Source organism: Sturnira hondurensis, unplaced genomic scaffold (assembly GCF_014824575.4).
Source record: "Sturnira hondurensis isolate 20B ecotype Veracruz unplaced genomic scaffold, ASM1482457v3 Scaffold0009719, whole genome shotgun sequence".
In the NCBI taxonomy this organism is placed as follows: Eukaryota; Metazoa; Chordata; class Mammalia; order Chiroptera; family Phyllostomidae; genus Sturnira; species Sturnira hondurensis.
The window spans coordinates 16,761,635-16,773,807 of NW_028082350.1; the positions used below are offsets into that span (position 1 = coordinate 16,761,635).

General features: G+C 47.0%; 1 protein-coding gene across 4 annotated transcripts in view; it reads left to right on the plus strand.

The window, feature by feature from the left end:
* The window catches only part of NBEA (neurobeachin), a 465,797-nt gene that overhangs the window by 206,262 nt on the left and 247,362 nt on the right, over positions 1-12,173 (plus strand). For all 4 annotated transcript variants that reach the window (XM_037057645.1, XM_037057647.1, XM_037057648.1 and 1 more), the window contains one exon: positions 187-248. In XM_037057645.1, coding sequence (XP_036913540.1) covers positions 187-248 — 62 coding nt within the window. The remainder of the gene's footprint in view (positions 1-186; positions 249-12,173) is intronic.

Consider the following 12,173-nt stretch of genomic DNA (forward strand, 5'->3'; position numbering starts at 1 on the left):
ATTTTCACATCTTGAATGTCTGAATATTTTTAAATTAGTGCTATAATGTGTAAACGCCTGTGTCCATTTGTGCTATTTAGCAGTTCTGTCTAAACTAAGTGTTTATGTGCCGGAGGCTGCCTAGGAGCGACCGCGGGGCGGTGCCCCCGCCCGCATCTCACGGTGTCCCTCTCTCTCTCCGCCCAGGCCTGGTCTGCATGAAGTCCAGCACGTCCGTGGTGGAGCTCGTCATGCTGCTGTGCTCTCAGGTACGGGTGCGCTCGGGACCACGGCAAACAGCAGGAGAACTCGCGCCAGGGTGTTCGGGCCTGTGTGTGTATGTTCATGTGGTTTAGTCTTCCGTCTGTCACCCCCGCGATGGGGACACACTTTCCCCTGTGGGACCTTGCTGTGTACGCACCTCGTCCCCGTCTCCCTCTGCTGCTCTCGGAGCTTGCTGACCCCGCCCCACCCTCCCTCGCCTTCTGTTGTCCTCGTCCTTTCCCTCTGACACATACGTGTGCAAGATTTGTCACTGGTTTCTGACACCCTTCTTCGTCTCCTACCCCTTAGATGGTACGATAGAATTTGTCATTTTTGTGTTTGCTGCTATTTACATGATTTCTTCTCTATGAGATTAGACATCATGAAAACTAAGGTTTTTTTCATTCAGTAGCTAAGTGTCAAATACAGCTTATTAGTGAGTGGTGTTTGATATGATGCCTTTCTGTTTTCTTCTTTTTAATGAAATTTGAATTTTTCACTAAAGGTTTTAAAAATCTACTTATCCTGTTTTTCTTTAGTAATCAGAATTAGAAATAGAATTGTACTTTTTGGATATTATTCCTTAGCAATTATAAGGAAACTAAAGATGTACACACACATCTTTCCGATAAAGGAAACAAGGACTAACGGTCTCCCTCCTCACCACCTCTTTCACGTGTCCTCATTGTTCTGATTTTAAGGAGAAGTACTCCGTAATGTGAGGATGGAAAAAGATATCGTGTATGTTTTGCAGTAAGTAATTTTTACGTTTATGCCTAGTTTCCTCAGTAGAAAGAAAAGTGCATTGATACTGTGTCCCGTCACCGGCCTGGGTTCTAGCTCACTCCCAAATAAAAAACAATATGGCTTCAGCAGATCCTGTAAAACACCAGCAAGAACAAAACAGCCCAGACTTACCTGTTGTTTTCCAGTCTTCAGGTTTACTTCCTTCAGGGCTGCGTTCATAGGGAAATCCCAAGGTCCATTTGCCCCGTTCAGCCCAGAAGAATATTAGTAAGTTGTTCAAGGAAGCAGCATCCCAGCCCGTCTATCTGCAAGGCGTCACAAAGGCGTTGCCTAATTCCAGAGCCCTGAGTTCGAGAGACAGTCCGAGGGCTCTAGCTGGATCCGTTAGGACCATAACGATGCACATTTTTAAAAAGTCCGTTTATGGAGAGGAAATAGCGCGACTCCCCTGCTCCTTAGCCCCTGCTGGGCCGCTTCGGGGAGAGGGCTGCCGGGAGTGCAGCTCTGGGGTCGGGTGTCTTTGATGGCCCCGTCCTCTAATCTCAGGTTCGACATTACTCATCTGCGGCTCCAGGAAGCCCTGCCATTAGGGGCCCTGGAGAGGAAGCTTCGCCTGGGATATCGATCGGGAGGGAGAGGGAGAAACCCGAGCTCTCCGGGCGGCGCACTTACCCCGCGGCTCAGCAAAGCCATTACAGACATGGCGCTTGTTTGGTTTGGAGTTGCACTTTGTGAATAATTCAGATGCATTTAGATGTTTCGGGTGGTTAATTGATTAAGTATGCCTCAGAAAGATACTTCGAGTGTATGCTATAAACAGTACTCCACTTGTGTTATTTTCTGTTAAACCGAAATGCCTCTTTTCACAAAATATTTTTAAGAAGCCAATGAGTAATCTCGCTTATTGCAGTTTAGGTGGGAGGCGTTTATATTTCCGCTTTCCGATTAGCTCATAAAACCATCTTTGTAGAGTGTTGATTGTTCCACGGATGTGTAGGACCTTGGTTTTAAGGTCACAAAAAATGGGCCTTTTGGAAGTTTCTAAAAGCAGCCGGTCCTTGTTCTGCACTACTCACATTCGACGTGACTTGTGTTGCGTTTCCCCCAGAACCCGCGTCCTTAGCAGTGCCCGACTTCCGGTGAAGCGGAGCAGAGAGAGCCGGCGCTGCTCGGGGAGGTGGGGTTCTCGGCCACAGGCCGCACTGCGCCCTTGCGCACAGCGCCCCCGGGGCCCGCCCAGTTGCGGCCCCGCAGAGTTGGCGCGCCTCCGCACTCCGCAGGCCGCCGGTGCCCGAGTGGGGAGGGCCCCGAAGGAAAGTTCCAAGCTGCAGAGTTCTAAATTGTCTTTCCAAGAAATACAATCTTCCTTACGCTTTTCCCCCATTACCACGTAGTCTCCTTATACCCTCTCCCCCCAGCAGTCACCACTGTGCCGTCCATGTCCATGAGTCTTTTGTCCTTTCTGCTCAGCCCCTCTGCCCACCCCCCCACTAGTAGTCGTCTTTTTGTTTTACTTTATAGTCAGCCCTTTTTTGTAGTATCGTTACCTCCAGGTTATTATGACGATCAGTTATTACTACTAGTAAAATGCTTGAAAATCAGCATGAATGACTACCTTGATGCAATATATTTAACATACATAATTTTTACAGTGGGAAAGCAATTGAGTGATTATCCATACTGTGATTTAAGTCTTGGTTAAAACAAGTTTTCAATGCAAATGGAATATTCCAGTTTATTTCCTTACAATAGGCTTTACTTATTTCCAAATTTAGATAAACCACCACGGGTCAAAGTTCTGTTCACAGAGAACAGGTAGCGGAGGGATGGAAATGCAGAGAAAGTACAGCATTTGTTTGTCTTTCATCTGCTGCAGCCCGTTAAATGCTTTTATTTTTTATGCCTCTTATTTGGGAAATTTTATGTTTACCACTGTAATTATTAAGGATATTAGATTTTCTTTCTCGTCTAAGCTCCTGATTAAACGTACTATTGCCAGTGGTTTGTGTGCAAAATATGGTCTAAATTTACATGAGATCACATTACAAGTGTCTGAAGGTACTTGTCAAGGGTAATTCAATTCATGTGGACAGCCTTTCAAACTCCAAGGGACACTCCAGGCAGTCTCCCACCCCCGTGGAATTTTTGGTCTCTGTAGAAAACATATTTTATGTTTTAAGAAGCTATTAGCATTAACATTGTATTGCATTTATTTTTCCACAAATACCCAAAACATTTTTTTAATATTTTGGGCATTTTGCTTTTCCGTGTGGAGTTCATGGCACACAAGGAAACAGTGAAGATCGACTGCTCTTCTCTTTCAGTTTGTATTAAAGTTGCACTTAGCATTTTTTTTGAAAAATAGTTTTGTCATTTAGAAATAAAACGAAGTAAAAAAATAACGTACTTTTCTGACAAAATCCGCGTTTCATCCCTGAAGCACAGCGTTCCGTGCAGAGCCCTTCAGTCCGACACAGGCCTGGCGCGGTCTTCTCTGGCCGTGATGTGGTTTTCGGGCTCGGGCTCGGTGTCTCCCCCCTTCCTGCGTGCACCTTAGTTGACCATTACCTTAGTCTGAGTGTGCTGAGTTCTTTGATGAATAGCAGATTTGGTTTTCAAGTAAACTTTTTTAGGTACTATAATAGTTTCTAATTATTTCCAGACTCTTTTTAGGAAGTCTCCGTCAGAAGTCCTCCAGGAAAAATGGAGTGATGTTATCCCGTAGGGTTTCTTTAAGTTTTTGTAAGTAAAGCTTAGCAGATGTCACCAGCCTTCTTCTGTGCCTTATCTGTCAATTGAAAACCTTTTATAAATTGAGAAACTTTTATGTAAGAAATAATGCCCCTCAGTATTTAAGTACTTGCTGACTTGAAGCACTGATTAAACAAATATAGGCTTAATAAATCACTTTTATTCTCATTAAAGCCCCAAATGTGTATAAGGGACATAAAGTCGAAGTCAGCCTTGCAAGCTCCTTAGGGTCTGTGTATGAAGTTATAACATGAGTTATCCTGTGGTTTTGCCTTTCTTCTTTTGTAAATTCTTTATAAACTTAAATAAATAAGGATTTTTGGTGACTCCACAGATGCGATTGAGGCTGTAGCCCAGCCCTTACAAAAGAACCACAACTGAGGCACAGTCTTCCTTTTTCAAATGGTTGGGCCTTTTAGCATTTAAACGCGTCACTTCTCCCCAGTGGGGTGCGGTGCAGTCAGGGGGTGCGGTGAAGCCCGAAGTCCAGCTTTCGGTCGCTGCAGCGGGTCCAAGGCGGAGGCACAAAGACACAGATGAGACGGCTGTGGAGGCCACTGAAGGGCACTCACGCACGAGGACTCGTAACGGCAAGGGTTTAGGGTGTGTGATGCGATTATGAATGTTGGAGAACTGCGGGTGTTAGATTTTTTAAAAAACATCTTTGGAAAGAAATGCTATTTATCAGGATGCAGTGGTATCACATTTAGTGATTTAATTCATTAGTGGCTTTTTTAAGCATTATGATGGTTACCTGCAATTTATTGATGCATTCTTCTGTTTTTTGAGTCTAGTGTTGATCTGAACAGCTGCCCATTATGTAGCTTAATTTGAAATCAGTAAAGAATGAAAATTGTGGCATGATATTGTAAGTGGAATATCATGAAATACTACCTATATAGGGTTCAGATCATTGGTCCTGTGAGCCCGGAACAAGATTTTGTAGAAGGCTTCGTTGAGACAGACTGAAGAGGGACCCCTGAAGGCCCATAGCCCTTCTCCCAGCATCCCCAGGGGAGGAGTTTCAGGCCTCACGAGCAGTCTGAGCGCGGCCTGGAGGGAAGCGGACTGTCTGGGCGCAGCCTCCCTCGGGGCGGGCAGCGCATCCAAGAAGGAGCGCCGGACTGTCCACCGGGGCTTGTTCAGCCACCATGGGAAAGGCCCTTTCCCTGGCACTGCATGAAACAGCCCTTTCCTCGGGGCATTTTTAACACGGAACGTTACAGTGTATTAGCAGGACAGAATTGGGGTGGGTAACAAATTTCTGGCTTTTGAACACTATTGGGTATTCTGTGGGGTTTTGCTATTACAGGCGCGCCGATGATTTTTAGAAAGTCTGGAGCTACATTTCATTCCTGAATATCCCTGCCTTTTTCTCTGGACGATATCTGACACAAACTCTCATCTGTGCTATAACATCATATCAAAGTCAAAGGGGCAGCCCTGGCTGGTGCGGCTCAGTGGATTGAGTGCCCTCCTGCAAAGCAAAGAATCACTGGTTCGATTCCCAGTCAGGGCACGTCCCTGGTTAGCAGGCCAGGTCCTCAGATGGAGGCATGTGAGAGGCAACCATGTATCTCTCAAGGTTAAAGGGGCAAATTGGGCATTTAAAAATTTTAGAGTTGCTATGATTGTATCATCTTTCTTGACACTAAGTGTTTAATATTTCTTAAGTATAAATAAAATTTAAACAGGAGACTTCCGGTTAAGATAGAGGCATTGGTAGACATCCTTCTCCTCCTTGCATAACCATAGAAAGAATTACAACCAACTTCAAAACAAAAAATAAGAAGTGCCAGAAAGTCAAACTGTATGGGCGTCTGACAACCAAGGAGTTAAAGAAGCCGTATTCTTCCAGATGAGTAGGAGAGGTGGAGAAGAGGAGCCGGGCGGAGGGCCTGACACGGCGGTGGCGAGGTGGTGGTGGTGGTCCCACACTCCTGTGGTGGGTGAAGATCAGGAGAGCCACCTGGGGAGCACGGTCCCAAACCCATGCCAGGCGGTATGGCCCAGGGTTACAGTGCCGGGAAGTAGAGCTTCATAACTTCAGGCTGTAAAAACCAGTGGGGTTGGGTGGCAGAAGGATCTGCCAGTCTCTCAGGAGAGTCCATTTAAAGGAACCACAGCCCTAGACTGTAAGAAAACCCACCCACTGAAAACCACCACCAGGGCAACAGCTAGAGGGGTGCCGGTCACATATGGGGAAAGAGTGAGGTGACTGGAAGTGGGGTGAGTGCTGAGCAGGCATCCAGCAGCCAGGGAGCAGCACTGTCCCCTCTCTGACCCCTCCCCCATACAGAGCCACAAAGCAGTGGAGCAGGTTGCCCCCCCCACCCCGTGAATACCTAAGGCTCCGCCCCATACAACTTAACAGGTGCACTAAGACACGGAGTCAAAGCAGATCTACCTTATACACAGAAACAAGCACAGAGAAGGGCCAAATGAAGGAGACAAAGGAATATGACCCAAATGAAAGAACAGAACAAAGCCCAAGAAAAAGAACTAAACGAAACAGAGGTAGCCTACCTTCAGAGGCAGAGTCCAAACCACCGGTGATCAGGATGCTCAGAGAACTCGCTGAGCACGGCCACAGCGTAGGGGAAGAAAGGAAGCCTGCGCTGAGCGAAAGGAAAATCCACAGGGAACCAACAGTGAAGGGGAGGAAGAAACAAAAAGTCAACCAGAACAGAAACAAGAAACAAGAATTTGTAAAAAGTGAGTGAATAAGAAGACACTGGAGCATCTCCAAAAGGGGTGACACACAAATCATAGGGGAGCCAAAAGGAGAAGAGGAAGGACAAGACATTGAAAACTTATTGAAAACATAATGAAAGAAAACTTCCCTAATTTGGCAAAGTAAATAGACATACAGGTGCAAGAAGCACAGTCTCAAAACAAGTTGGGCCCAAAGAGGACCACACCGAGACGTGTCATAATTAAAACGCCAAAGGTTAAAGAGAGAATCTTAAAAGCAGCAAGGGAAAAGGAGACAGCTCCCTGCCAAGGAGTTCCCATAAGACTGTCAGCTGATTTTTCAAAACAAATTTAGAAGGGGGGACTGGCAAGAAGTATTCAAAGTGATGAAAAGCAAAGACCTACATCCGAGATGACTCTATCCAGCAAAGCTATCATTTAGAACGGAAGGGCAGGTAAAGTGCTTCCCAGACAAGGTAACACTAAAGGAGTTTGTCATCACCAAGCCATCATTACATGAAATGTTAAAGGGACTTATTTAAGAAAAAGAAGATCAAAACTATGAACATTGAAATGATAACAAACTCACAGCTATCAACAACTGAATCTAAAAATCAAAAGCTAAGCAAACAACTAGAACAGGAATGGAATCACAAAAATGGAGATTATTTGGGGGCGTATCAGCTGGGATGGAGAAGAGGGGAAATAGGGGAAAGGTACAGGGAATAAGAAGCATCGAACTCACACGCATGCCTCATTAACATGAACTAAGGTAGGAGGGTTGCTGGAGGGAAGGGCCGTGCCAAGCGCAGTGGGACAAGGGGAAAATTGGGACAACTGTAATAGCATAATTAATATACTTTAAAAAATTAAGCAGGAGATTGAGAATGTGATGATGCATATTGTCAACCTGGGTCATAATAAAGATTTTAAAATATTAGACAACATGGAGAAAATTACATAGTACAACTATAGACATTTGCGGGGAAAGGTTATAAAAATTAAACTAGCAGAAATCTGTCGGATCTCGGGGAGAATGCCAATGGGACCAGTGCGGCAGGAGGTGGCTCCGCTCTTGGGCATCTGCCCCAGAAACTGAGTCGAAGGTGTAAAGAGTGTACGACTCAGGGTACTTCTGATCCTGTGCATGAGGTGTTTTAGCACTGATGGATTTCAGCGGGACAAGGTAGGGGGTATAGTAAGTTTTGAGTCAATTACTCTTATCTTATAAAATCATTTTTCCTAACCTCCCTGTAATGCATGTGGTACTCAGACATGATCTAACCTTCCATTCTTGTGTATTCAGTACTTCACATTCACCCCAGAGTATAAACAGAGAAGGGGAATCAGGGATGAACAAAAGTTCTGAACTCATCGGCGTGAAAAGGGTTAAGTACAAAATGAGAAATGACAGTCCGAGCCTCATGTCTGAACTCTCTTAGCTCTGCTAACATTGGGGCGAGGAGGAGTCAGTGAGCCTGGCCACTCACAGGTGACACCTGCGGGCGCTGGCATTTCTGGGGCAGAGCAGTCCAGTGGGAAGTGCGGGGTCCCCGACCCCCCAGCAGACCTCCCCTCGGACCCGTTTTGTAGCTCTCACGTCACAGGTGATTCTCAGTGCCCTCCTTTCCTTCTGTTGCACGTTCCCCACGCGTCGTGTGTTCAGTTACAGCCGTATGAGTGACTGCAGATTCGAGGGAAGTTGGCACAGTGGGACCGAGTCTCGAACACCCTTCCCCGGCTTCCTCCAGCAACGCCAGCTTATCTGAGTGGAGTCCCCGGGCCCCACCAGGCAGCTGCCGTTGGCACGATGCCGTCAGCGAGGCCTCAGGCAGCCTCCAGCCTCTGCCGCCTGCACGGCGTTCCTTGACGTGCATTCCATTCCTTGCACCGAGGCAGTCGCCTCCCCCCGTGAAAACGTTGAACTGCCGTCACTTCGAGGCCCCCCAGTTCCTTCAGACCCCGTCCTCCAGGAGGCGCTGCCGGCACGTGACCGTACTGCACGGCTCTGATCTCCCCAGCTGCCCCTTAGCGTTGGAGTGCCGGTGTCTAGATAGGAAATGGGTGTCCCTGTTCACGTTTTAACCGAACGGCTTTATAGGCGATCAAGGCCTGACTTTACAGTATTTCCACTCACTTCAAAGCATTCCTTTCAGCCAGTGGAGAACAGTATTGTACTGTCCCTTCACCACATTTTTATCCTCACCCAAGGATGTGTTTATCGAGTTTGAGGGAGTCAGGGGGGAGGGGGGAGAGAGAGACATCAATCAGTAGTTTCCGTCTGAGCCCCGACCGGGGGCTGAACCCGAAACCTTTTGGTGCACTGGACGACATTCCAACCAACAGAGCCACACGGCCAGGGCTGCTGCTTGTATTTATGTAGCGTTTATTGAGAGCAATGGCTATAGAAGGCTTATTTAAAACTGTCCAAAAGGAAGGACTGCTTAAGGGTGACCCAGAACCCTTGGGTCTTCCACAGCCCCTTTCTGCTCCCTACGTTGGTAACTGTGCCGCACACATACGCCAGGACACGGTCTGTGCTGTGTCTGTGTTGCCGGTGCGTCTTCTGCCCTGAGCACTGCAGAGCCATCCACAGCGCCCAGTGTGGCTGTCTGTGAATTAGTTCAGGATTAAAGGCAAGCAGCAGGTGACGCCTATAGACCCCCAAATCTGCCATGTTAACCATTTTTAAGTGTGCAGTTAAGTGGCCTTAATGTTGCATTATTATTATTATTTACTTCCAAAGCATTTCAGTTCCCCAAACAAAAGCTCCACGCGCACTGAGCCGTGGTAATCATTCCCCTTGCGCCTCCCCCAGACTCCAGCCTCTGTCCGGCCTGCGTCTTCTCTGTGCCGTGCCCATTCACAGTGTCTGGTGTGAGTGGAGTCGCACAGATGCCGTCGTGTCTGCTCTGTGTTTCTTAACTAGCGTTTTCAACATAACGTGTATCCCAGCTTCATTCCTTCTTCAGGAGGGACGGTGGTCCATTCTTTGCACAGTGCTGGACTTTATGTACTCATTGACCCTTCGCTGGGCCCTCGGGTTGTTCCCACCTTGTCATTATTGTGGACAGTGCTGCTGTGACAGTGGCCCACGGGAACATATTGACTTTATTTTCAGTTCTTCTAGGCTTGTACCTGGGAGTTGAATTGCTGAGCAAAGTGCTAATTCTGTGTTTAACTTTTCAAAAAATTGCCAGAGGGTTCTCCGCGAAGGCCACTCCATTTTACCTTCCCAGAGGAAAGGACGGGTTTTCTAGGGATGCCCGTCATCTCCAGCACTTAGCTCTTTTTGTTTTCATTTGCCTTTGTTTTTCATTTCAGTCTTCCCTGTGGCATGAAGGGGCTTCCTGCGGTTTTCATTTGCATTTTCCTGATGACCAGGGGCACACCTTCTCCTCTGCCTGTAGGTCCGCCTGTCGGTCATCTGTGTGTCCTCTTTGCAGAGCTGTCTGTTCAGTTCTTTCTCTTTTCTTAAGCTGGGCATTTTTATTGTGCAGTGTACGTGGTGTTTACTTTTCTTGGGTGTTAACCCCTTATTGAGTGTATGATAGGAAGAGAGTGTCTCCTGTTACCTGGGTTATTTCCTTCCCTCCATGGTGCTCTTTGACGCACAAAGTCTTTAATTTTAATAACGCTCAGTTGATCTATTTTTGTGGCTATTGTTGCCTAGGCTTTGCTATCCTATGAAATAACTCACGGCAAATCCAGGCTCACGGAGATTATCCCTACATTTTGTCTGATGGTTTTATAGTTCTAGTTCCTAAATTTAGGTCTTTGGTCCACATGGAGTTAATTTTTATGTGGGCCAAGGGACAGGGACACAACTTGGTTCTTTTTCCTGTGTGTGTCCGGCTCTTTCAGCATCTCTTGTCGCAGAGACCGTGCTTTCCCCACCGCACGGTCTCGGGACCCTTGTTGAAAATCGGCTGTGCACAGGTGCCCACGGTGATTTCTGATGCAAAGTGGTGCCTCTGCATTACAAGTAATTTTTAGGATTGTAAGGTTAAATGAAAACTCCGTGTACCTCATGTTCTCAGTGCCTGAGTTCACTTAGTGTGTATCCTTTCAAGGTCTGTTTCTACACAGAAACGCCAAGTTGCTTCTTTTATTGGCAAAACCCGCTGTTGGCGCAGCCGTGGCCTCCAGGTCGCTGCATCTGACTCTGCTCTCAGGCAGCGCTGTCTGGCAGAGACATGTGACCCACAGGGTATTTACATTTTCTAATAACCACACTTTAAAAGGTGAGATTATTTTTAGTATTATATTTTACTTAACCTAAATGTAACGTCAACACGTAATCATTACAAAAACTCATTAGTGAGATACTTTACACCCCCATTTCTGTAGCACTTCTCGCCAGTCCGGTGTCTGTTTTGTGTGCAGAACGCGTGTCAGGCCCAGCAGCCACAGTGCAAGTGTTTGCGGACGCTGTGTGCTCAGGGCAGCTCTTCCCTCCACCGGTGACAGTCTGCCTTGGACGTGCCGAGGTCAGTGCGGCCCAAAGACGGCCCGGCCGCCCCAGAAGCCCAGAGTGCGGTGGGTCTCCAAGCGGAGGCCGGCTGTGTGTCCGAGAGCTCTGCACTGGGTTGAGCAGGTCCATACCTGCAGAACCGGCACTGTCACACCAGCTGACGCACCTACAGCCGCACGACTTTTCCTGAATAAACGTGGAACGTTGAGGGAAACCGCACAATTCTGCCTCGTGCCGTGAAGCATAGCAGGGTCTCAGCGTTCGAGGTTAATATGGAAGCGCCCTCTGTTCTCAATAGTGGCACAGACAACAGGCGCGGAGTGATTCAGCATCCTGCCCAGGTGCAACCGGAGGCCGCGCGCCGCAGTGCGGGGGGGGGGGGGGGGGGGAACCCCCGTGCCACGGTTCGGTTCGGGTGTGGGGGGGAGGCCAGGTGCCGCAGTTCGGGGTGTGCGGGGGGGAGCCCAGCGGGGAGCAGAGCCCCAGCAGCCCCACGAGGACGGCTGACCCTGTTCTCTGCAGATTGCTTTTTTCAGTTGTGGTTGACATACAATGATCTGTTAGCTTCGGTGGGTGTCAGTGATGTCACAGATACATACCTTATACACACATTGCCCGAAAGGTCTGGTACCCACGTGCGCCCGCCCACACACGGGGAGTTACCCGAGGGAAGAAAGACTGTGTCTCACACAGATTTTCTGCTCCCGAGCCCTGGTCTGCGGGATACGGAACAGTGTGCTTACTAGATTCTGACTTGATCGTTACATTTTTTCTGATTATATATAATGCTAATCTTGGAAAGTCTAGAAGATAAAAATACAAGGGAACAAAAATAGATTATAACATTATAACTAGAGGTAATTATTATTACCATTTTGTGTGTTTCCTACTAGTAATTTTTCTCTGTGCATGTTTACTACAATTTTTAAAATAGTGGAGAGCACACTTATATATAACTGTGTGATGTTTTTTCTTTTATACTAAACTAGAATTCTCTGGATCTTTAAATGAGCCCTCATAAATATTAAAATGCTTAAATTTTAAATTTTGAAACTTACCCTTCTTTTTGTTTGACTTAAACAATAAATACACGATCAATGTCCAAAAAACCCTTGAAATGGATGGAAAAATGCAGAACGACAAGTAAACACTCTTATCCCTCGTCTCCTTTCCTCACTTTCTGTACCACCGTTTTTAAAATAAACTTACTGTCCGATTACACTTGACATACAAAATCGTTTCAGTTTCAGGTGCACAGCAAGAG